The sequence below is a fragment of the Palaemon carinicauda genome, chromosome 31 (genome assembly GCF_036898095.1).
Source record: "Palaemon carinicauda isolate YSFRI2023 chromosome 31, ASM3689809v2, whole genome shotgun sequence".
Taxonomy (NCBI): domain Eukaryota; kingdom Metazoa; phylum Arthropoda; class Malacostraca; order Decapoda; family Palaemonidae; genus Palaemon; species Palaemon carinicauda.
The window spans coordinates 77,056,177-77,083,676 of record NC_090755.1 but is presented as its reverse complement, the minus strand read 5'-3'; the positions used below and the strand labels follow the sequence as shown (position 1 = coordinate 77,083,676).

Below are 27,500 nucleotides of genomic sequence, written 5' to 3'. Positions count from 1 at the left end.
GATGGTTATTATTATTAGACAACAGGACTAAGCTTAGATTATTTTCCCTCTTGAAGCCCTCTTTCCCACTCCGACTATCTACAGACACAGTTCTAGGAATAGTCTCACGGAATCAAGGTGTTCAGAGGGATTCGTGTTTCATTAATGTATTACTTTTTTTTTCTGAAATATTATTGTAGCACAATTGTTTTAATTATCTAATATTTTTTCAATAATAAAATTTTTCATAACAGTTGAGCAACTTTGTGCATTCATAGTCATGTTTACAAAGTAAAATATAAGATTTATTACTAAGTGACAAGCTATGTTGTCCAATGCAATAATAAATAAATACCAACAGTCTGGTTGCATATTGTAGACGGGAATCCCTCCCCCCACCTCGTGCCCTTTATTAGTAGAGGAAGAGAAGGAAAAGGATAAGAAAGGGTTACTAATGAGAGAGAGAGAGAGAGAGAGAGAGAGAGAGAGAGAGAGAGAGAGAGAGAGAGAGAGAGAGAGAGAGAGAGAAGGAAGAGGAGAATTCAACACCAGACCAAAGAAAGCCTGTTGCTGTTTTGCTGGATAACCGGGGGACGTCAGTGACAGGATACTTTCTTTCTATCCTGCCTGTCTCGGAACCCCAAACCGAGAGGTAGTCCTGAATCGGAAGACACCCAAGAGGAAGGATCCTCAACGGAGTCGATTTCTTAGGGCTTGACCCGACCCAGGACTCTCGGAAAACCCGAGTCTCTTTACTTTAGGTTATCCAGGAAGAAACAGACATCACTGCCATTACTTGTCGGAAAATATTCTCCATTTAAGAAGACTCAAACATTTTATGCAAAGTTTATAGATTTGTTAATAAATTCATAATTTTTTAATGAAGTTTGATAATTAAGAATTTAGTTGCCTTTCATAATAATCATCATTATAGCTATTTATGAATTTTGAATATTCTTTTAGCAAATAGATCAGTATTTTGATGGCCAATGGTAGGCACCCATTGATACTATTGCGAAAGTTATTGGGTACTGTCAGATCCCTCTCTGGATAAAGCACATTTTCCCTTTACTTAATTTTCGAGTCAACACAATATGAATCTCTTTATTAACTTTTAAAGGACAAAACTGGATAACACTATTTAAAAAAAAATAGTTCACTTATAAAATCATTGATTAAAATTTTGTTTTAATGTACTGTACAAAAGAGGAAAATCTAATAAATAGATTCGAAGAGTAGACTCGAGAGGCCGACTCTGTTATACAAAGGGCTTAATGAGGTCAAAAGAAGCAGACAGTTACTTGAATTGCTAAACTCTTCTATAGTCGATGCTTTGCAATGACAGTATAGCTGTTGGGAACCTTGTTTTCAATTATAGCTCAGCAATAGCTTATCAGGAAGCAGCGGGTTCTCTGGTGTGTTGCAATAAGTCTTGAACGATTAAAACATATTATTTACAAGAACAATATCAAGTCGACATTTCAGGGGTCGGAAGTTTAGTCTGAACACTGTGTCACTGAGATGTGCTTTAAAGATAAAAGACTTTTCACCCTCAAATTCAATACTCCGTAGGCTATTTATTAGGCCTATAAACATTTCCATTCCTTAACCTGAATATCCAGCCTAGAATTTCCAACGAACAGTCACAAATAGTTTCCAAGATTTCACTATAACTATTGTTTGTTCGTAATTATGACTGTCTAAGGTCCAAACAATATCAGTAGACCATGTTTGATAAAATTCTTTGGAAACTTGAATTTTACAGCATGTGATGTATGAAGTAGGAGATGATGAATGGAGAAGTATTGATTTAAAAGCTCAAGATAGAGACGGCTGGCGAAATGTAACCGGGGCCGTTAGGGTCAATAGGCCTAAGAAAAGATAATGACCATATATATAATGAATTTTAATTCAAACTCTTTAAAATATTAAAATATTAAAACTGGTCGTTTATTTCATGAAAAGTAACTCATCAAAATAGTTTCTCTTAATTATTTTTTTTCTCTCGGAATCTGAAGTTGTCTAAATTTCTTGGAAATTGCGTAATCGTTTGTACACTGAAATAGATCATATTTGCTGCTACTGAAGAAACACAAGAGGAATATAAATGCTTGATTTTAGAATACTGCACAAAAGCAACGATGTGCCGGTGTAACGGTCTGGTTTTCCCGCCGTCCGAAGTTCCCCCCGGGGGAAATATGGCCCAGGATATATCCCCCCCCCCCGGGGGAACTTTGTCCCAGGATAATATTCCCCCTCTGGGCCAAGATTCCCCCCTTTGCTTGGTGGAGGTAACCAATATTTTTTTTTTCGTTTGCCATGGGAATCAAATTCAATGGGATTTCATAGAAAAGCTGCACAAATTGCATAAATTTAGGCAATAAATTGAAGTCACAACATATTGCATGGATAAAAAGAACAATGAATTTTAGGCGTGCTGCTCAGTTTCTTAGTGAATCCGTATCAAACCCCTTGCAATGTTGCTTAGAAAACAAACTTGCTGATTTCGAAGGATGTGAGGGAGCAATCAAATTCTTTAGTTTAGGACTATATATCCTCAATTCAAAAAATTTTGCTCAGACGTAACTTTAAATCTTGAAATGCAACAACAAAATGCATGTTTGTTTAAAGAATTAATGATGAAGGCTGAAGCTTATATTAGCCATTTAAAGCCGATTGAATAATCTAATTGAACGTTCCACTCTAAAAATTAAAGTTTTACTGTCATAAAATGATCCAAGATTATGTTGAGCTTTTTTTCTTTTTGGTAAAATAAGAAATATGGGGTTGTAATAATAATCCTACTGCCATGCAGTTTTCGGCTGCTTATAAGAACATTCTGATTCTTAATGAATGTTCTTCGTGGTAATTGCATACCTCTAGAATTATTCAAGCAATATTACACATTTACATAACTCGGTTGGCATAAATAAATCTTCTCCTAAGAACAGAATAATAGAGAATAGGTGTTTAGATGAAAGCAGTCATAACGAAGATTACTCTTACATTCCTACACCTTATCACTTTATTCTAGCGATATTGTGGCGTACATAGGATTTCTTGTGTATAAACTGAAGAAATCCTTGCGTTATGAAGTCTATTTGGATTGCTTAACTGCCCATCACAATGATGCAATACCAAGGCTAATTCAGTTGAAAGATAAAGGAAAATTGATTCATCCCTCAGATGATGTTTTCCAAATCTGCCAAAGATGCGAAATATTATTTAGGAAATCAATATCCTTCCATGGAAATTTGGACATTAGCCTTGGCAGAAAAGAGTTGCCAAAACTTGTGTATGGAGTTCTAATATATTATACAGGCAAAACCATTTACTCCAAAATTGGATTCCCCCAACCCCACTGTTGTTATAAATCTATGGCTATGGCTGTGGCTATTATCATCACAATAAAACTACCATCACTAGGGCTGTTGACATTCTCTCTTTTTGTCTGTTTTCCTTCTAGTTTTAGCGCCAAGATGCTTCACACTCAATTGTCCGAGTAATAGCAGTGGAAACACGTGCGTCAGAATATGGAGGAGCTCACTTACCACACATATACATATTACCAATATCTGGATAGTGGAAAGTATCCTGATGGACTAAACAAAGAAGAAAAGCGTGATATTAGAAAAAAAGTGCAAACCCTTTTGTGTTAAAGATGGATATCTAATGCATAAACGAAAGATAAATAATGAAGTGCAGTTAGGTCAAGTGTTGATGAAAACGGACGTGAACTGAATTATCAAAGCTTGTCATGAAGGCTTTGGTGGTGCACATATGGGAAGGGATAAGACCATTGGAAAAATTACTGCTAAGTATTATTTTAAGGGCATCAAAGAACTTGTTAGTGATTATGTTTTTAAATGTGACAAGTGCCAGAGAGCAAGTAATAAACCAGCAATGCAAGCTCCAGAGTTACATCCAGTTTATGTTCCTGAAAAAGGTTGGTCTCAGGTTGGAATGGACTTGATTGGACCCCTGCCCCAGACAGAGAGAGGACACTGTTATATTGTAGCAATGACAGACTACTTTACAAAATTTCCAGTTGCTTCACCTTTAAAACGCAAGTCTGCAGCAGAAGTTGCACAGTTCTTTTTAGATACCGTTTGTGACTTTGGCTGTATAGAAACCTTGATCACCGCCCAAGGGAGAGAGTTTGTCAACGAACTGAATGATATTGTACCAACCGTGTGTCACACAATTGTACATAATTCCTTTTGTATATATTATGCTTGTATCTTCGCTCTTCCCTCGCACTAAAACGAACATGAAAATTCATGTCTGCTGTGTTGCTCTGTAACATTGTCTGTCTCTTGAACATGTTATGTCCTGTTGCCTTGAGGTTTTGTATATAAAGGAGAGTGTTCCTTAATAAACAACTCAGTTGATTGCATCCTGCCGTTGAGTTCACAACCCTCTCTCGGCCCGTCACTCCGGGACTCCATTGATCGTCTAAAACCTGCTTATCTTCTGCCAGATGACCCGCCTACAGTTCTCCTCTCTAGATCAGGGCGCCCTATTTAACATGTACAGTATGTCATTTTTAGGGGGGAGCCATGTACCAACCGTGTGTCACACAATTGCACATAATTCCTTTTGTATATATTATGCTTGTATCTTCGCTCTTCCCTCGCACGAAAACGAACATGAAAATTCATGCCTGCTGTTTTGCTCTGTAACATTGTCTGTCTCTCGAACATGTTATGTCCTGTTGCCTTGAGATTTTGTATATAAAGGAGAGTGTTCCTTAATAAAGTACTCAATTGATTGCATCCTGCCTTTGAGTTCACGACTCTCTCTCGGCCCGTCACACTAAGCACATAGTGGCTGGATAGAGGACCGGCAGACGTTGGCTCTTTCAAAGAGATAGGCTGGATCTCTTCTGTCTCCTATGCATTGCTAAGTCCTATATATATCAACTTAATTGATTCTAAAAATTTCTAGTAAATCATTCTCGTGGCGTGGGGGCATGGCTCTAGCGGCGTAAGGTTGCCGGCTTAGTAATCTGAGGAATGGGTACTAATGTTTCTTGTGAGGCAATTCCCTCTCAACTAACTCCCTCAACTTCCTCTCGCAACATTAAAAAAAAAAGAAAGATTTCTAGTCGAGAACCTTCTGGCAACTTCCAAACATGTGGGAACATGATGCAATACCTAGTGTGTTATACAGCATACCTGTTAACAAGTTTACATAAGACTTCGTAACAAAACTTCGTGAAATGAAAATTTAATTCTTTAAAATAACATGAATTTACATATATGGAACTGAATAAAAATACAACTAAAGGAATGACCAAAGTCTTATGTAATTATATATATTACCTAATCTTACGTGAGTGGAACTCATCTTACGAGCTGGCTATACATCTCTTAAATACACAAATAAAATACGTGAATGACATATTCTATTCTCATGAAGTCCAGCTTTGTAAGAATATATATATCATCATCATAATCATCATCATCATCATCATCATCTCCTCTTAAGCCTATTGACACAAAGGGCCTTGCTTAGATTTTGCCAGTCATCTCTATTTTGAGCTTTTAAATCAATACTTCTCCATTCATCATCTCCTACTTCACTCTTCATAGTCCTCAGCCATGTAGGCCTGGGTCTTTCAACTCTTCTAGTAACTTGTGGTACCCAGTTGAAAGTTTGGTGAACTAATCTCTCTTGGGGAATGCAAAGAGCATGCCCAAACCATTTCCATTTATCCCTCACCATGATCTCATCCACATATGGCACTTAAGTAATCTCTTATAGTTTCATTTATAATCCTGTCCTGCCATTTAACTCTCAATATTCTTATTAGGGGTTTGGTTCAAATCTACAAAATCTGTTGGATATTGTTTCATTGTCATACCACAACTCATGTCCATACAATAACACCTATCTCACTAAATTGATATATAGTATGATTTTTAAATGTAGTTTCAGGCAATTTGATTTTCAAATTTTACTTAACTCAGCCATTGTCTGATTTGCTTTTTTTTTTTTTTTTTTTTTCAATTTTTTCTTAAACTCAAATTCTAAAGATCCCATATCAGAGATCATAGTTCCTAAATATATGAATGATTCCACCTCATTAATCTTTTTTCCTTCCAATGATATTTTATCGTCTATAGCATATTCCGTTCTCATCATCTCTCTCTTTCTTCTATTTATCTTGAGCCCAACCTCATGTGATATTTCATGCATTCAGGTAAGCAAGCTTTGCAAGTCCTGTGGTGTTCTGCTAATAAGGACAGCATCACCATTATACTCTTGGTCCACGAATTTCCTGTTACCAATCCAGTCCAGTCCTTCACCATCCCAACTGTTCTATGCATCACAAAGTCCATGAGGAGGATAAACAACATAGGTGACAACACATTCCCTTGGAGTACTCTGCTGTTCACAGGAAATTCCTTTGATAGGACTCCATTAACATTAACTTTGCACCTGCTATGCTCATGAACGCACTTAATCAGATATACATTTTAAGAGGAACTCCATAATAATGCAGGACACTCCACAAAAATTTGCCGGTGCACAGTATCAAAGGATTTTTCATAGTCCACAGATGCCATCAAAAGTGGATGTCTTAAAATAAAAATTTGGTCAGTACGACTTTACCTTTTCGAAATCCTGCTTATTCATCTCTCAGCTTTTCATCAATATTCCTCACTAGTCTCTTAAGAATGAGCATAGTATATATTTTCATGACAACTGACATAAGTGTGATGTCTCTGTAATTATTGCAATTAGTCAGATCTTTTTTTTTTTTTTTTTTTTTTTGCCCTTTTCACCAACACTCTTAGGTCCCATTCATCAGGTCTTGCCTCTTTATGCCACATTATACAAAATAATATTGTAAGTATTCTGGTAGTCCCTTCATTTTCGGACAATATCATCAAAGCAGTTATTGTATCGTATTCAGGGGTTTTCCATCTCTTGAGCTTTTTAATGATAGCCTTGACTTCAAAGGCACTGAATTCATTCATGGGCACATCAAGGTCTTCCTCAGCTTCAGGTATATCAATCAAATTATTCTCCTCATACCTCGTATTCATGACCTTACTAAAGTGTTCCATCCAACGTTGTCTTTCTTCATCTTCTGTTGTTATAACAGATCCGTCTCTCTTTTTGATAGGTATATACATCTTCTTTGCCCAGTAAAAATTTCATTGATAATTCTCTGAGCAATTCTTACACCATAGCCACTCACTGAATTCATAGTTTTGTCGGCCTCTTCTGCTTTCCGGGCTAAATATTTTCTCCAGTCATTCCTGGCTTTTCTTTTGACCGCACTATCAATGCTGGAATACTTAGCATACTTTACCTTGTAATTTTCACTACTTCCTCGAAATCTTTCAACAATCAATTTCTGTCTTTGCCTCCTTTTTATAGTATCCCAAGTATTATTTGATATCCATAGTTTTCTCCTTGTAACTCCATATCCTAAAACTTCACTACCAACTGATTGATATGTGTTCTTAATATCACACCATTCTTCATTAATTGTCTGCTACTCGTCTCTTAAAGTCTCTAAGACTATAAATCGATTCCTACATTCAATTGCACACGTTTCTCTGTGCTCTTATTCTAAAAGCTTACTATCGTTTCCAGTAGCCGTGTAATAGTGTTTATTTATTTATTTATTTATTTATTTATTTTTTTAAATAACCCCTAAAATAACTGATGGATTTCCATGATATCAAAGCAGGGAGCGCTTCATACAATGGCCTAATTTTGGGAAATACTGTGGTTTGCCAATTACGTTTCATTAACTTTTTTACTTAAGAAAATGAGGTTAAAGCCAGTCTTAGACACCCACACATTCACAAAAGTGATGACGTCCCTCAGTGACGTTGTTATAACGTTTCTTCCCCTGTACCTCCCATCCCCCGAATTGTTAAACGCCTGTTTAACTCCATAGATAATTGTCATATGACCTACCCCAAGCAATACGAAATTCTTTGTCAGTAAAAGTTCAGCATACCTGGTAATGTGATTCGTGACTTTAGACTTTACCTAAACACAAGAGCAACCTTTTATATCTTACCCACTCACATTGAAGATCAAGAATGAGACTTATGACAGGAGACGAAAGAAGCCATGCTAACCCTACACTTCGCACTTCAAGCGAAGGTTGGTAAAGCAATAGAAATATAGTTTTCTTTAGGTTAAGCCGTAGGACTCATTCTTCCATACAACACAGGTTACTCGATACATCAATTGCCAGGAAGAAAAGGACAGAGAGCATTGTTTGATATAATTTATCATATCAATTTCACCAGAGAGAGTAGTTTGAATTCCTTAAAAGGTAGACTTCTAAAAGATGTTTCATATAAGGGCATTGACATCGGCCATTTGATAAATTTTGAAAACATATATATATATATATATATATATATATATATATATATATATATATATATATATATATATATATATATATATATATATATATATATGCAGAAGAACCACAGGGAAAATAAAAATACGGAATATACACTTAAGTCCTGACTAGTTTCGTGATACTTCCTCAGAGGACTGATTTATTGAGAGAGGTTTCTTACAATTTATAGGGAAAGCAAAAGTACGAACATACATATAGAGATTTAGAGAACAATGACACTCCCTTACCCACTACCTGGGCTTGACTCAGGTGTTGAGTAGGAGGAGTCCCCAAGCTCGTTAGACACCTGCTAAAAAGGGTCATTTCTAGTGGCGGGTATATTCTTGTTTTCTTCTTTTTTAACTTTCAGTACAGTTTATTTATATGTCAATGCAGTAGCCTTATCTATATAAATACATAAGCAAAACATACACAAACATACAAATATATATACATATATATATACATATATATATATATATATATATATATATATATATATATACACACGTACACATATACATATATATACATACATACAGATACAAATACACATACATATATACATAAATACATACACATATACATACATATACATACACATACATATATACATATATATATACACATACATATATACATATATACACATACATACATTTGAATATATACATCTATATGTATACAACATTAATATCATAAACATATAATCATGTATATATCAATACTTATATCTAGCATAACACTATATAGTGCCAATATACTTATGCATACTATATAAAATAATTGTTTCCTTTAATAAATGGTAGCTTAGGTCTAAATATTAATTTCACACCGACGTTAATTATTCACAATACATTCAATTTTACATTAAGTGGTTAATGTTTTTTTATATAGCTTACAAATCTCTTTACATATAAAGGCGTCGAGTTTATACATTCCATGACCAATATTCAAGTTGTTTTCAAAGGTTTCTTTTATGAAACTGGACTCTATGATGTTTCTTTCCACTAAGTTATTTGAATGAACCAATTTCTTTGCACCTGACCAATTACTAGGGTGATTTTTATCTCTAACGTGGGCAAAGAGTGCATTATTATCTTGAGCATACCTGACACTTTTCTTATGTTGTTCAATTCTCTTTTCTAGGGCTTTACCAGTTTGACCAATATAGTATTTTTCACAAGCATTGCATGGAATACGATATACACATCCCTTGGTAATGTCAGGAGAATTCTTTATTAAGGCTGTTTTTATTGTATTTTTACTCTTAAATGCTACATTTACATTGAAGTTTTTTAACAGTTGGGGAATTTCTTTAAATGAATCACAATAAGGTAGTACAAGTAAATTTTGTGTGTTATAGTTTTTTCTGTTATCATTACCGAAAAAAGTCTTTTTTGCTGTTCTTAGGGCATCATCTAACACAATTTCAGGATACTTTAGTTTTTTACCTATTGCTCTAATACCATTTATTTCGTCATCAATATATTCAGGGCTGCAGACTCGGAATGCTCTTAAAAACATAGAAATAATTACAGATTTCTTAACTTTGTTGCCTTGGTTTGAGTAATAATGGACATATGCCGAGATATTCGTTGGCTTTCTGTATACACTGAACTTGAGACTATTATTACATCTATGTATGCGACAGTCCAAAAAAGGTAGGGTACAATTATTCTCCAGCTCCATAGTGAAATTTATTGATGGTACCAAACCATTCAATCTAAGAAAAAAGTTATCTAAATTTTCATTTTTTCTTAGATTGAATAGTTTGGTACCATCAATAAATTTCACTATGGAGCTGGAGAATAATTGTACCCTACCTTTTTTGGACTGTCGCATACATAGATGTAATAATAGTCTCAAGTTCAGTGTATACAGAAAGCCAACGAATATCTCGGCATATGTCCATTATTACTCAAACCAAGGCAACAAAGTTAAGAAATCTGTATTTACTTCTATGTTTTTAAGAGCATTCCGAGTCTGCAGTCCTGAATATATTGATGACGAAATAAATGGTATTAGAGCAATAGGTAAAAAACTAAAGTATCCTGAAATTGTGTTAGATGATGCCCTAAGAACAGCAAAAAAGACTTTTTTCGGTAATGATAACAGAAAAAACTATAACACACAAAATTTACTTGTACTACCTTATTGTGATTCATTTAAAGAAATTCCCCAACTGTTAAAAAACTTCAATGTAAATGTAGCATTTAAGAGTAAAAATACAATAAAAACAGCCTTAATAAAGAATTCTCCTGACATTACCAAGGGATGTGTATATCGTATTCCATGCAATGCTTGTGAAAAATACTATATTGGTCAAACTAGTAAAGCCCTAGAAAAGAGAATTGAACAACATAAGAAAAGTGTCAGGTATGCTCAAGATAATAATGCACTCTTTGCCCACGTTAGAGATAAAAATCACCCTATTAATTGGTCAGGTGCAAAGAAATTGGTTCATTCAAATAACTTAGTGGAAAGAAACATCATAGAGTCCAGTTTCATAAAAGAAACCTTTGAAAACAACTTGAATATTGGTCATGGAATGTATAAACTCGACGCCTTTATATGTAAAGAGATTTGTAAGCTATATAAAAAAACATTAACCACTTAATGTAAAATTGAATGTATTGTGAATAATTAACGTCGGTGTGAAATTAATATTTAGACCTAAGCTACCATTCATTAAAGGAAACAATTATTTTATATAGTATGCATAAGTATATTGGCACTATATAGTGTTATGCTAGATATAAGTATTGATATATACATGATTATATGTTTATGATATTAATGTTGTATACATATAGATGTATATATGCATATGTATGTATGTGTATATATGTATATATGTATGTGTATATATATGTATATATGTATGTGTATGTATATGTATGTGTATGTGTATGTATTTATGTATATATGTATGTGTATTTGTATCTGTATGTATGTATATATGTATATGTGTATGTGTATATATATATATATATATATATATATATATATATATATATATATATATATATATATATATGTATATATATTTGTATGTTTGTGTATGTTTTGCCTATGTATTTATATAGATAAGGCTACTGCATTGACATATAAATAAACTGTACCGAAAGTAAAAAAAGAAGCAAACAAGAATATACTTGCCACTAGAAATGACCCTTTTTAGCAGGTGTCTAACAAGCTTGGGGACTCCTCCTACTCAACACCTGAGTCAAGCCCAGGTAGCGGGTAAGGGAGTGTCATTGTTCTCTAAATCTCTATATGTATGTTCGTACTTTTGCTTTCCCTATAAATTGTAAGAAACCTCTCTCAATAAATCAGTCCTCTGAGGAAGTATCACGAAAATAGTCAGGACTTAAGTGTATATTCCGTATTTTCATTTTCCCTGTGGTTCTTCTGCATCTGAGCATCACGTTTTCCTGTGATTTTTACGCATATATATATATATATATATATATATATATATATATATATATATATATATATATATATATATATATATGTGTGTGTGTGTGTGTGTGTGTGTGTGTGTGGGTTCATACATACATAAGATTTATTATATTTCAACCTATAGTTTTATATATTTATTTACATTATAAGTACCAGTACCAATTTTTGTTACTTAAAAGGTATGTGACAAATATCATTGCAACTTTGTCACTGGAATTATACCAGACTTCAATTAATGATCCAATCAACCTTACTTTGAAGAATCCATTGACATTGTCTACATGCCAAGCTGATATACTCGTATCAAAGTATTCATTAGCTTTGCTTTTCCAAAATAATGTTATCACCAATTGCTGGAAACCATAGATTTATGAGGTATGGAAAAAAAAAAAAACAAGAAATGGACACTTATACATTTTACTCATCATCACTCTCAAGGGAAAAAAATAGTTTTCTATTTTTACTAATGTTTTTATTTTACTTTTTTATTTTATTTGATTTTTTAGTCGCAAATCTAAAATTTGTAGGTGTCCGAGTAGAATATCTCTTAGTGCGATTCCACAACCCTGTTTTAAACCTCTTCTATTATGTTTGATAATTTGTGTTAACCATCTAATCATTATCTACCACCATAAAACATTCTATTGCTCTTACGGCTCATTTTATATGTGCAGTAAACAGTCTTTCCTAACAGGGATTTACTCGGTAGCCTAATAACAATGGGAATGAAGGAAAGAAGGCAAGAAAGAAGGGGGAGGGGGAGTACTAGGATAGCCATAGGTGTAAACACCTAAGGAGGGTTAGGGGAACCTCTGCGTAACAGTTACGTGATTAAGTAACACTTCTTCGAAACGCTCTGAAGGAAGGGAAGAAGTTCCTCTTTTTTTCTAAAAGTAAACGGGTTAATTAAGCACATCTGTCAATTCATTGTACCACCAAAAATTAGGCCAATGTTTGAAACATTCATTGCTGTAGTTTCATGGAAATTCATAAGCCTGTTTGTTAGATATTTGGGAAAAACACTATTACACGGCCTCTGGAAACGATAGTAGTTGTATCAAACCTAGGTATTCTATTTACATTTCTGTTGGGTGCTTTTAGTTTTAAGTTCAGTGTGTCATTGAGGAGTTGGTGATCACTAACAATATCTGCATCTTTATCGCTTTTCATTATACATTTCTCACAGTCCTCCTTCTCTCTTTAATAATGGCTATGTGATGGGCCGTCCTTAGTCCCAGGAGGACCCAGGGAAGCTGAGTAAACCAGTTGGAATCCTTGCAGCGGGACATCAAAGCTGCTTTGATGCTGTGATGAAAACGTTCAACCATTCCATTGGTAGCGGGGTTGTAGGCAGTTATCTGATGTAGGGTGATGCCCAGGAGATTCGCTAATGATGTCCACAATTGAGAGGTGAAAGTGGTTCCCCTGTCAGAAGTAATATGCTCAGGGATACCAAATCTTGCAATCCATCCTGAGAGTAAGACAGATGTACATGAGGCAGATGTTGCAGTTTCCATGGGAATGGCTTCAGGCCAACGAGTGGAGCGGTCGAAGACGGTAAACAGGTAACAATGTCCTTGTAATGTGGGTAGGGGGCCTACAACGTCTACGTGAATGTGGGCGAAACGACTCTGAGGTTGAGGAGAAGTGCCCACTCCTGAATCCGTGTGTCGATGTACTTTGGAAGTTTGACAAGAAGTACAGGCGCGGACCCAATCCTAAGCATCCTTAGAAATTCCGTGCCAAATGATCTTTGTCTTCAGCAGCAATGCAGTAGAACGGCACGAGGGATGTGAAAGGCCATGAATGAAATCAAACACCTGTCGCTGCATGGGAGCAGGAATCTAAGGTCGCGGTCTACCAGTACTGACGTTACAGAGGAGGGTGGTGTTGGAGTCATCGAGGGGAATGTCTTCCCAACGGAGGGTTGTACAGGATGTCCTACATGCTTGATACTCTGGATCCTGTCGTTGGGCTTCAGCCAAGGCGTTGTAATCCAATCCCAGTTGAACGGCCGCCAACGTGTTTATTGACAGGGCATGGGCAACGGGATTCATTTTCCCAGGGATGTGTAGAAGGGTGCAATTGTATTCAGCCACGCCGGAGAGATGTCGGCGTTGACGGGTGGACCAGGTGTCAGACTGTCGAGTGAGGGCGTGCACCAGAGGCATGCGGTCTGTGCGAATGACGAAGGGCGTCCCTTCTAAGAAATGGCGAAAGTGACGGACAGCCAAGTGCACCGCCAGCAATTCGCGATCGAAGGTAGAATAACCCGATTCTGCCTTGGAGAGTTTTCTGTTGAAGAAGGCCAATTGGCGGGCGAGCCATTGACCACCTGTTCGAGTACTGCAACAATAGCGACGTCGCTGGCATCAGTGGAGAGAAGGAGAGGGACATGTGGGATGGGAAAAGGGAGAGCAGGAGTGGTTGATAGGGCCTTCTTTGCATTGCAGAAGACCGCTTCTTGAAAGGGACCCCACTTAAGGTCTTTTGGCTTGGCCTTGAGGGAGGCGTAGAGGGGAGCAAGAGTGGCGGCAATGTCTGGCAGAAAACGGAGATAATAGATGATCATGTCCAAGAATTGGTGAAGAGCTTTGACAGTCGAGGGCGTGGGGCAGTTCTGAACGGCTGCTACCTTCTCAGGGAGGAGATGGACTCCTTTAGGAGTGATGCGGTGCCCTAAGAGCGACACTTTGTTGGCCCCAGCATTACGAAGGCCAAAACAGGAGTAATTGAAGGTGTTTGTACCAAACGGAGTGGTGATGTTGGTCTTGGGGATGTCTTCTGGGTTCATAGGCACCTGATAATACCCCTTCAGGAGGTCGAGCATGAAGAAAACCTTCGCTTTGTGCAGGTAGGAGGTCACGTCGGCGATGTTTGGGAGGTGGTAGTGATCTGAATCTTTTTGCATGTTCAGGCACCTGTAATCCCCGCACGGACGGAGGGAGCTGTCTCTCCTCAGAACGATGTGTAAGGGTGATAACCATGGGCTGGAGGCCTTTTGGCGCCCATTTCCTCCATTTCGGCGAACGTCTGTTTGGTGGCTGCCAATCGATCCGGTGCCAGAGGTCCGAATTTTGCAAAGATTGGAGGTCCCATCGTCTTGATAATGTGATAAATACCGTGCTTGGCAGGAACCGTGGGTGTTTGGTGAAGTTTTGGACGGAAAACTTTCGGGTACGACATGAGGAGGTGGGTGTAGTCATCCATGGGTGCGCTGATGTGGAGAGCGAGATTGGAGGAGGCGGGTTGAAGAGGTGTCGACAAGTATGAGTCTGTGTTGACCAATCGTCGGTGGGTGACATCGACCAGAAGGTGGAAATGAGAGAGGAAATTCGCACCGAGGATTGGCAATGTGACTTCAGCAACGAGAAACTTTCAATTAAATTTACCGTTCCCAAACAATAATGTGAGGTTCTTGTAACCGTAGGTGGATATCGCAGATCCGTGGGCAGCTACCAGGCGGACGTTGGCAGATGTAGACAGACTACGTCGTGTCCTGAAGAGTTCCCTTGGCAAAAGAGAACGACAAGCTCCTGTGTCTACCAAAAATCACATTCCCGTTCTTGCATCATGTAAAAAGAAAAGATTAGAAACACGAGAGGCCACCACCACGAGCGATGGTCTACTTACACGTTTTTTGTCCACTGACAATCCTTGGCACATTTCTTCGTGGTTGCCCCGAATATGTAGTGGTAGTAGCAAAACTGCTGCCGATGGGCGGCAGTAAGTGGCTGTAGAAGTCGTTGGTTGGGGCGGGAGCGAGTGGTGGGTGATGGGTGGCTTTGTAGCCGCTTCGGCACGTCATGGGGTAGGCATGTATGTCCTACTGCATTCACGTCAGCTTTGGTTGACGTTGAATGGGCGTCCTCTTTGTCAGGAGTGGAGGCGTTGATGGAGGTCTTAAAGGTCGTGAAGTGGCTGTCCATAAGGTCGTTGGCTTTGGTCATCAAGTCCTTTATGGGTAAACTATCGACATCGGGTATGGCAGCGAGTACAGGTTCGGGTAAATGGTGAATCCAAAGGGCATGAAGTAGGTTCACCTCACGAGGAGTGCCGTCTGTGGCAGGTTGCAGGCGAGAGATACTGGTTATTTCCCTGAGGGCGAGCGAAGCCCTTTGGTCCGGCTGGCGACGGCGAGTACTGCTGCAGAAGATATGTTTTGAGGGCGTCATATGCTATTGGGGTGTCTCCTTGTTCACAAAGCCAGTCAGATATTTCTAGGAAGGTGTCCTCGGGTATCGCCGTGAGAACATAATCTGCTTTAGTGGGTGAGTGAGTCATGCCGTTGATGCAGAACTGGACTTCTGTGTGCTGAAACCAAGCAAACGCCTCTCCGCTGGGGAACGACGAAAGTTTGAATGGGGCGGCGCCAACTTCTGTGGAGTCCGCTATGGTACCAATGACTGGGGTTGGGGGGTGGAAGGCGGGAGTATCAAGTCGACTTCCGGGGTCACCAATGTGATGGGCCGAGAAGCTGTGACTAGGAAGGCAGGATGAAAGCAACTGAGTAACTTTATTACAGAACATCAGTTTATATATACATAAAGTCCAGGCAAAAAGGACATAAAAACATAACAGGCAATTTCATGTTCAACCGACAACCAGTTCTGTTAACAGTTAACGGTGAGAAAAACTGACATGTTTATTCAGGTCTCTATCACTGCAATGGGAGAGCGAATATACTAAGCATAATATATACAAAATAATAAGAAATGTCGTTACTATGTACGATCGATTGACATATGGTTGGTACATCTAATTGATTTTTGTAATTGCCACATGGCGAAGTCCACGTATATTTGTAGATGGCGTTATGCTGGAAAAGGTTATCACTAATAAGAAGATTTTTTGTTGAACAAAACTTATAAAATGTGCCCCCTTTTCATTTGCAACTTTGCCAAGACCCTCAACACTCATCGCGTCATCTATACTTTGATTATTCCTTCCAACTTCAGCATTGAAGTCACCAATAACCATTGTCATATCTCTCTCTGGGATCTCATCTATTACACTCTGCAGTTCTTCATAGTATTCATCGTTCCTTTCTTCAGGGGAATCATTTATTAGTGCAGAGCAAACTATAATACTCTTATTGCACTGCTTTGATTCAAACTTTGCAAGTAACAATCCTCTGTTTTTAGCTCTCCATCTCGTTAATGCTTTTTCTGTTCTTGGTGTCATCATCATTTCCACCCCTTCCATTCCAGCGCCATCTGTTCTTTCTGAGTATATATATATATATATATATATATATATATATATATATATATATATATATATATATATATATATATATATATATTTATATTGCCTTGGCCTAAGATTTTTTTACCAATACCCTTACAACGTGTTTCACTTAGGGTCAAGATATCTAAATTATATTTCATAAATTCATTCTCCACTTAATGCAGCTTCCCAATCTGATTCATGGTTCTAACATTCCAATTACCAATTTTCTATTTTTCTTCAGTATTTATAAACCGGGTGATTCTTAGTAACCCGCTACACCCAGGACTGTGGGCCATTCTCTCATGTTTGCTTTCCATAGACTGACTAAATCCATAGGGGATTCATTGGCTAAATTCATCAAAGGATAGCCAGTTCCATGTGATGTGCAGTGCCTATCTAAGTAAGGCAAGTGACTCCTGCCAGTCCATACTAATTCTAGTAAGATCATCCACCAGGCATCAGGAGTAGAAGCCAAAGAGATATCTTGTCTATCGCCTTAAACCCAATCCGTCACCCTGGTGCCATTGACTGCATCGAGATTTAGGGGGGCATTTCCTCCACACCCAAAGTTTTCGTTACTCCACCAAGTTGCTCATCCGCTTATATAACCGTTGGCAAACATGGATTGCTAAGATTTACTGTCTATAATTAACGTTCACCTTTTTAAACTTTTATTCCATTTAAATATATCAAATGTTCGTGTTTGGATTTTTGTTTATACATTTATCCTTTTCTATGCTTGTTAAATTGAAATTTTGCTCTTGTGATTTACTTTTTCATTAACGGCTACCCTCAATTTCCTTTTCATCATATTTAAAGCGGTTTTTATTGAGATACTTCATCTTTCATTTAAAAAATCATTATTGTGTCGGACCCAACACCCTTGCTATTATGGAAGATGTTTCTATTTATCATAGTCTTGATGTAATTGCATGTCTTGGAAGAAATAGTACTTTCCTCATTGTTCTATTCATATTTTTTTTTTCAGCACTTTTTCCATTTTGATTTTGTTGTGTATTCATTACGGACCCCAATTTGTTTTCTTATCATGACTTATTATGGAGGCCTACAGCTTAATTTTGTTATCGTCCTGACTTTTCTAGAGGTTACATCTTTATTAGTGAATATGTTATTTATCAATTTTTTCCTCAACCTAACATTTTCCTTTTCTGTAATTTGAATATATTTCTTGAACTATAGATTTTTTTCATATCGACAAGTTATATTCTCCTGATTTTATTTATATTATCTTGTGTTTGTAGTTTATATTATACATCATAAAAGCGTATTACTCTTTTCAATGTTACATTTTCCTTCATGGAATAGTAATTTAATACTTTGCAGTACATCCGTGTTTCCTGCTGTCATTGTGATCGAAAGAAATATTCACAGTTCTATTCAATTATATACAAATAAATGATTATTTTGCTCAAACATTTTTAACCGTGAAGATGAAACCAGTACATTCTTATTCTACTCCAAATGGAGTTTCCATTTCTCAGAAGTTATCCATTAAATGGATATAATAGAAAACGTAAAGCCAAGGATATAAACAACGGAGTTTGTAATTTCATGGTGTTCTTTAACATTTAGTATTTAAGGTTTTTAATACATCTGTCGTAGGATAGGGTTGCAAGGAACTTTTTATATTTACTTTTTATAAAATTAGGATGGTAGAAATATTAAAACTTAACGAAATAACTACTCATTTTACTTTTTATTTAATGAATCTAGTGAACTCCTTATCCCAATTTATATAAGAAATATTAATCTATTTCACTTTGTAAATTTTGAATGATTGTATTTTCGATATACCTTTATTTTAAATCTTCATGCAAAGACTTTCGCCAAGAAAAAAAGAAAAAAAAAAGTACTTGAAAATATTACTCGAATCTATAGTCTTATACAGTAGGCTAGGGAGACTTTTTTTGAGATGCAAGTTGTTATAATGAGGAATAAGAAACCGGCAAGGAAAGTCGCGTGTAAAGACTGTTCTTTACTATTTAACCAACAATTTACCTTACTAGCCTTTTTTTTCTATTTTAATTCACCGTTTTTATGTTACATTTCCTTGAAGATTTCACTTTGTACCTTCAGTATATTTCTTAATTTTGATAATCACCCCATTTACAAGACTGCTACTGGGTCACCAAAATTCCTTAACAAGTTCTGCCCACATTAATCGTGATTAGCCGCTACTTAAGAGGTTTTTGCTCGGCCATGGCTTGCTTTATTCCCAAGTAAACATTATTCCATTGCTCCTCTGTTCTGGCAAGCAGTACATGGATGAGAAGAATTATCTTCACACTATTTCTATTCGTCTTTTATTTTCATTTATCTCGTGGATGATTTTTTTCAGTTACCATTTTTCATTTCCTTCTTTATCTCACATGATTTATTTAGTTACCCTCTCCATTTTCTATCCTATCTATAGAGATTCGCTTCTTGTGACGTCAAGGCAGGTCGATTTCTACGGTGCTAATTAGTTGTCTGCACGAAATGGTTCTTATTTCCATGAGCAGTGTATTCTAGGATAAATTATTTACTGATCTTGAATATAATTTGTGCATTAGAATTTTTATGCAGCCTTCCGTATATTATTTACACCTCTACATATTTTTCAAGTCTGTTTGAATAGGAATTTTGTGTCCGACTTGCACTGCCGTTGCTGAATTTTCTTTAATTGAATAGATTATTGTATATGTCAGACAGATAGGTTTTATTCATAAGAATATTCCACTGGAGCCACAAGATTACTACTTAGACACCCATCATGTTTAGATTGATGTATCAGGACAATTTATAATCTAATTTATATACTCATTTGGATCCCTCTCTGAGGGGCAATTGAAATAATTACATGCTCCCGCCACTTTGTTCAAAGTATTTTTGAGTTAATGAAACTGAGTCAGGGATGGTTGATTGAAAACATACAATGAAGGTGATCTATATCCTGTGTTGTTTAAGTGAACGACCCTCATTGAAAAATTAAGCCCGCAGGCAAAAATTAGGATAATTTAACCTTTAAAATAATGCTCTGCCCCCCCCCCCCCCACGATCTTGCTGCATTATCCTTAAAATTAATTATTATCCAGCACTCTCTGTTTGGGTGTACTATTCTGAGTACGGCATAGAGCCTGTACACTGAGGTGGTACTGATAATAACAATCTCATTATACTGTGTGTGTATATATATATATATATATATATATATATATATATATATATATATATATATATATATATATATATATACACACTGCATATAATATTATCTGGACTTGAATCGTGTTTGAAGGTTACTCATGAATGGCAGAGTCAAGGGGCTGTGACAATGCCCTTGCAGGACAATGGCATAGAGACTGTCTATAATATGATCAGGGCTCAAGCCCCCTCTCCATCTAAGCTGGGACTAGAGAAGGTGTGGGAGTGATGGCGCTCCAATTCCTCGGGATAGGATCCTAGATATCTGTTGTGGGGAGCCCCAAAAAAGTAAAATTCCCACACTTAATTACAAAAAAATTCACAATGGATGATCTATACAAGCCAGCCAAGTGATTCACTATTAAAGCATAATTATTTAGAGTTTGTTTAATCATTATTATTGTTATGTTTACATGAATCAGCTGCGAGAAGGTGGTGGCCAGTCACAATGTTTGTGGGCGGAGCATGTTAAAGATTTCCGGTTGAACACAGTCACTTCGCTTTGCATTGCATTTGAATTCCATTTTTTTCAGTATGTAGATACACATTTCGTTGCTGAAGGTAAGTTGCTAGGTATAAGATGGAGGTTTCTAATTTCTTCAGTGTTCCTTGGATCATTTAAACTTTGCTAACTTTCAGGGGCTTCTCTGTTATCCCTTGTCAATAGTGGAAACCATCGATCTTTACACCTTTAACCCTTAAATTACAAAAGTCTTGAGAAAATATTAACATAAAAAATGAACACCGTCAGATTTAAAAGAAAAAAACAAGTCTCCGTTTCTCTTAAATGACTGCCAGTATGCAAAATCATTGCATATGAAAGAGCATCTAGTGTAGAATTAATGTTGGTCGTGTTTCAAACTCCGTCACAGAACAAAACATTTTTAGGGTTGATGATTATCTGACTATTATAAGATACATCTCTCCATTATATGAAACAAGACTATCACTTACTTTCGATGGTAAGTTCAACATCGTGTCCTTCTCTCGTTATTCGGTTTTGTCTGGCTTATGCTAGGTAAAGACATTACATTGCCTGGCTCATTCTCGTCTGTGGCTGAAAAAGGGGAAGTGGATCTGGTGAAGGAGGGTTTGTTTCCAGCTGCTGTAGTCGTGGCTGATGCGTCTGAAGGTTTGGTTATCCTGTCCTGACAACTTACCAGTAAACAGTGTAACCATTTTTTTTTTTTTTTTTTTTTTTTTTTTTTTTTTTTTTTTTTTTTTTTTTTTTTTAACAGTAGGTTTCCAAAACACGGCAATTAAACTTTCGCATACAGTATGCTATCCACTACTATAGTATGAGGCATCTTGAAAGTTTCTAAGAGAAACATTTGATGAGTGCAAAATACTCAGGAGAAACTATCATGCCTATAATCAAATTTGAGACATGTTCTAGAGTCCGTCTTGATGTTTGTTATTCTACATGGGAGGATTTTTTTTCTATAAATTCGTAAAAAACTTTTGTTTTGCTTCTGTGACATAAATGTTGAATAAGGAAAATGTAGGCCTTTCGTAGTTATATTTTTTTTTTTAGATGATAGGCTCGGAGGATTTTATTTGTGACATTGAATGGCCAATAACTGTTAATCTTTTCTATGATACATATAAGTCTCTGATGTAGGCATAACGCTTACAGTGTTCCTACTGATGTGTATTCCAAATAATGTTATTTCATGGTGCTGCGTCCTCAATTGTCAGCTGTGTAACCTGTTTCGTTAAACCATTGTTTAGAAATTCTAGGACTGGGATACACTCTTCTAGTGAAACTACTTTATGATGATCTACAGTATATTATGACTGTGACTGTGTCCAGCCTATAATTTCGAACATGCTCTGCCCATAAGCATCGTGATTGGCCACCACTCTAATGCTCTCTACTCTGCCATGCAGCCATGGCTCGCAAATTAACATTATCTCATGGCTCTTGTTCCAGCAAGCGGTTTTATTATTATTATGTTTACATGAATTATCTGTGAGAAGGTGGCGGTCCAACACAATGGTTGTGGGTGAAGTATGTTGAAGATTCTGGGCTGCATCCAGTCGCTTCTCTATATCAGTCCCATATATTCTCAAAATATTGTATCTTTGTCTTATATGTGACATAAACTGTGCGAAAGGTATTCTTTAGGGACTGGTCACATTAGCTGTCATGACATTAACTCATAGGGCCAGAGGTTAAACATGATTTTTTTTTTTTCATTCTTTATCTCAACAATGATTTTCGTTGAAAAAGAAAAAAACATTAAGAAATGTTACATACACATACGAGTACATACATGCGTTCGTATTATTAAGGTATTTTCATGAATATGCACATTTCTATTCGTGTTTTTCCTAAACTGCATGTGCATAGTTAAACTTCTAAGGATTTCATCAAGTACAATGCATGTTAAGGAGGAACTGATGCAGAATCTACATTATTCTTGTAAATAAATACGCATTAGCTGATTACGAAGTAACAGGAGTATCCAATGTTGATTACTATAATGCCTTTATTACTTATACAGTGAAAAAATGTAGTTTTTCAGCCACATGATACCTAAGCTAAGAATACCACATCTAGTGACCATGGGTAATTTTCATAAAACTATTCTTTCCAATGTAAGGCTACGAATTCTAATTTAATTGCCGAAGCATGCCTAAAATAACATAACATATAAACCTTCACAAGCAAATTTGAAGTTCATATCGAGCCATAACATTTCCCACCCAAAGAAAATCGAGTAGAAACAAGACAAATAAGGCCAAGATGGAGATCCTGTCATTTTTTCAGAAATATGACTTGATCTTCTTGTTGCTTTGGGCGATACATAATCTTCTCCACAATCAGTACCGAAAGGGCAAGACTCACCCCGACACCCAGAAGGAAAAAGTGCCCCAAGAAATTGCCCAAGTGAAGAGCTCTTGGGCCGGTGGCTGTGGATCTGCCAGCTGTACATTTATTGGGCTTCGGCCAATATTTCTGCCTCCAAATGGTGAAGAGTCCTGACTGCATCATCCTTAGAATCCTAGAAACAAGGAGAACTGGAGATGTTGTTGTACTTGCACATCTATAAGATAATACTGTAGTATCGGGTGGATTATATAAGTTGCCTGAGTTCATTAAATGGAGTTATTTGGTGCGCTTTTAGTTAGTGAGTAAAAATTCATAGATTGACACCTCTAAGCATTATTATTTCGATATAGTGATATGAACAAATATCAGTAAACTTCTAAAAGAAATAATTGGATATTAGTTAGAATTTATTTCTGAGAATTTGACGTTCACTGACCACTGACTTATATATCAGTTTATTTTATTTTGGAAGTTCTGATTTAGAAACTCCCTTTTTTTTTTTTCTTTGCTGCCCATACTCACTCTTCATTGACCAGAGGAAGGTAAATGGATTCCTCCTGAAGGACCCATCCAAAACCAGCGCTGAAGAACAGCTGATTCACCTGGGATAAGCGACACTTCTTAGTTTTCAGGAAATCCTCCTCCATTGCGAAATCCAGCCACGATTTTTCCTTGAGAGAGAGAGAGAGAGAGAGAGAGAGAGAGAGAGAGAGAGAGAGAGAGAGAGAGAGAGAGAGAGAGAGAGAGAGTCAAATAAATCCGTTTTCATTTGAATTTTATATCAAATAGTAAACATGGTTATCTAGAATTGTGTATGGCACGGAACTGTTAGCAAAGTTGAACTCAGATGGGTTAATCATAATAAATCAGCTGATATTACAAATGGACATCTGCTTCCCTTAAGAAAATTTATTTTTTCATTTTATCTATTACCGGTAATTCAAAATGGAAGACTAAATTAATGGTCATAGACTTCTATCTTATTCTATCCTCTTTCTCTTCCTCTTGTTTTGTTAAAGTTTTTATAATTTATATAGGAGATATTTATCTTAACGTTGTAACTCTTCTTTAAGTATTTTCTTTTCTTTTTTTTCTTTCCTCACTGGGCTAGTTTCCTTGTTGGAGCCCTTGGGCTTATAACATCTTGCTTTTCCAATTATGTTTGTAGCTTAGCAAGAAATAATAATAATAATGATAATAATAATAATAATAATAATAATAATGATAATGATAATAATGATAATGATAATAATAATAATTATCAACTTAAAAGGGAAGGTGGTCGTAAACCTTAGAATATTGATTGTATAATGGGTAAACATATCCATATTTTTCTCGTTTTCTATTTCCTACTACGGATTTAAGGCTTTCAGTTGATAGTTTATCCGTAAAGTGTGAGGAAACTAGAAAGTTAATTATGGTCGTTGTTGTTAAAAAAAACCAAGTTTTAATTTGTTTACCACCTGATATTGTCCTTATTGGGTTCGAGTAATTTTCTAGTGCAACTCTTCTAACGATGATTCCCTCTGCGATCATCTGTCTACCTTCTATTTTACGTACTGTTTTTAGTTTATTTTTCGTTTGGGAATCGCCCATAAGGTAACAAAGTTTTTGTCAGTCGTCAGCTTTTGGGTAGAAAACATGCGCTTTATCGGAAGGGAGTTCGATGGTTAGAACATAAATGCACTGACGATTATTGAAATTTTACATACATTTCCAAGCAGTAATAGAAAACTTAATGTCTTCGCAGTGGATAACCTTGGTGGATTAGTCATGTCTAATCAGAATGACTTTAGGGAAGTCGTAATTGTATCTTAGTTCTCGAACAAAATATTGATGACCTTCTGTGAAGTTTATCTCTGTTAATTGCGAGTGGAATCGAGTCGTATTTAAAAGTGATTGCCGTATACATTTTTAGTTCCAAAAAGCTATATTCTGTATAGATGAAATAAAGTTTCGTTTTAACCATCTGCTCTGGAATAGATGTCTTTGACGTAGACAAATCAGTGAACAGACGATGGCAGCCACCAGTTTCCTTTGATATACCGGAGCCGCTCCCGCATAAGGGCGAGTAATGATATCGGCGGACAATGTCAACCATTCGATCTTTCTGAATCGCGCAAACGGCTTGCCACAGATGTAGAATGCCCTATAAAGTTTCATCATATGTGATGCATTCTCACCTTGATAAATGCCATTTTCCCGCGGAGTACAGCCGCTACTCCTTCGTTATCAGACTTGACGAAAAGGTCTGGAGACTCCAACAAAAGTTGCCCTATCTTGTGGTATGTGCCTGGCGCTGGGGCTGTCTGAAAATGTAGAGAAACTACTTAATTACATAGACTAATAGCTTGGCTTACCCTCTTTATAATTTTTGCTTATGCATCGGGGAATCATTGTTTCATAATGCCATGTTTCGAATTTGTTTCTCCGTCCGTTTGCTTGTCCACGAGATGTCTCAATGAGGCATAGATGATGGCAAAACAAAGTGAAAGAAGTTGGACAGTTAGGTAAAAGGAACCAGCTAACAAAACAGCCGCACTAACTTAAAGTTCTGCCCTTACCGAGAAGAGTTCGTCGTGGGCGGTCTTGGCTCTGTACGTCCACAGGACTTCCCTCTGATTGGCCAGTTCCTCCAAGGAGTTAATGAGGTTGCTTATTTTCGGCACCGTCAGGAAAGCTATTAGATTCCCTGTGTAGGTGTAGATGACGATCATGCTCACTGTCAGCCACAGAGCGCTCATCACTCTGATGGGTTCAGTCTGCTTCATCTGGTTACCTGCAAGAGAGGTTTCAGGAATTCAGCTATCTATCTATCTATCTATCTATCTATCCATCCATCCATCTATCCGTCTATCTATCTATCTTCAGATTCACATTAGGAATCTAATGATGTCATTAAGAAGGTATAATTGCCATTAATTTTTCCCACTAACTTTTATGGCTAGTTACATATTTTATGCTTATCAAGTGTCAGAAGTCACGGTTTTAACTATATACAGTATATATGTACTGTATATATATATATATATATATATATATATATATATATATAATATATATATATATATATATATATATATATATATATATATATATATATATATATATCTTGTACAGGTATTTTCTATTACAGGGTTTAAATGTTGGTCATGAATGGCAGAGGCAAGGGACAAATACAATGCCCTAGAGACTGACCACATATACAGTACATATGATCAGCGCTCATGCCCCCTTTCCACCCATGCTAGGACCAGGGTGGGCCAGCAATGGCTGCTGAAGGCTCCCCAAAACCCTCATCCCTTCCTTGCAAGGATAGTAAGGTTGTGGACAATACAAGAAATTGTTGAGCTTGAGCGGGTCTCGAACCCCAGTTCAGCAGAACGCCAAGCAGAGATGTTTCCAGTAGGCTACCCCAAGTATTACTATTGAGATTTACTTTGATAATCTGCTTCACATATTAAATAATTCATGTACGACGATACATTATATTTTCACTGTTGTTCTGTAAGATGGCCTACAAAAAAAAACATCTTCATCTCTCACCCCTTTTCAAAATTACTATCTTCCATTCCGTCATTTCATAAGGGGACACTGGCATCCTATAAAGTCCCCCAAATAAGTTTGAAAAGTACCTTTTCTTTCATCTGTCCTCTCGTTAAAACTTGGGTGACATCCGTTTCGAGAACATCTCGAGCTGGCGAAAAAAAAAAAAAATGATTCGTTCCGAAAGCTATTGGGAAATGTGCTTGTATGACGAAGCCTCTTAATAGTTAGTTACCTTGAGCAGTCAGAGAGAAGGCGCAGTCCCAGACGTAACGCGACCAGGAGTAAGAGATGCTGCGGTAATTATGAGGGTAAAGGTAAGGCGAATTACCCACTGTGGCCATGAACGACATCAGGGATCCGACAGCTATCACGCTCACCAAATTGCCAATCCATACCTACAAGAGAGAGAGAGAGAGAGAGAGAGAGAGAGAGAGAGAGAGAGAGAGAGAGAGAGAGAGAGAGAGAGAATGTTTTAGCTAGTGATCATGTAATTGTGGAATTCAGTAACAGAAAAAAAACATGCGATCAGTCCACTTATGCAGTCTTTTAATGCCAGTCTATACCAGCAAATTTTCTTAGGTCATCAAACCATCGTCTTTTCTTTCTTCCCTTGCTTCGTTTCTAATCTCTAGGGACCCATTCTGTTATTCTTTTTGTCCATTTATTATCTGTCATTTTTATTACATGTCCCACCCACAACCATTTCTTTTGCTTACTTGTTAGAATATCCTCTACTTTAGTTTGCCCTCGTATCCATGTTGCCCTTTTTTGTCTCTTAGTGTTAATTCCATCATTATGCTTTCCATAACTCTTCGAGATGTAACGAGTATACTGTATGTTATAAGGCTT

The 27,500-nt window shown here is 36.7% G+C and overlaps 2 protein-coding genes across 2 annotated transcripts in view; one reads left to right on the top strand and one right to left on the bottom strand.

The window, feature by feature from the left end:
- LOC137624549 (uncharacterized) overlaps positions 1–27,500 on the top strand; it is a 282,824-nt gene that overhangs the window by 191,089 nt on the left and 64,235 nt on the right. The gene's annotated exons all lie outside the window — the stretch shown is intronic.
- The window catches only part of LOC137625020 (glutamate receptor U1-like), a 40,014-nt gene continuing 34,658 nt past the window's right edge, over positions 22,145–27,500 (bottom strand). The window contains exons 9-13 of the mRNA XM_068355958.1: positions 26,884–27,046; positions 25,667–25,881; positions 25,286–25,411; positions 23,625–23,773; positions 22,145–23,274 (exon numbers count right to left, since the gene is read on the bottom strand). Of these exons, the coding sequence (XP_068212059.1) occupies positions 23,028–23,274; positions 23,625–23,773; positions 25,286–25,411; positions 25,667–25,881; positions 26,884–27,046 (900 nt within the window). The 3' untranslated portion in view covers positions 22,145–23,027. The remainder of the gene's footprint in view (positions 23,275–23,624; positions 23,774–25,285; positions 25,412–25,666; positions 25,882–26,883; positions 27,047–27,500) is intronic.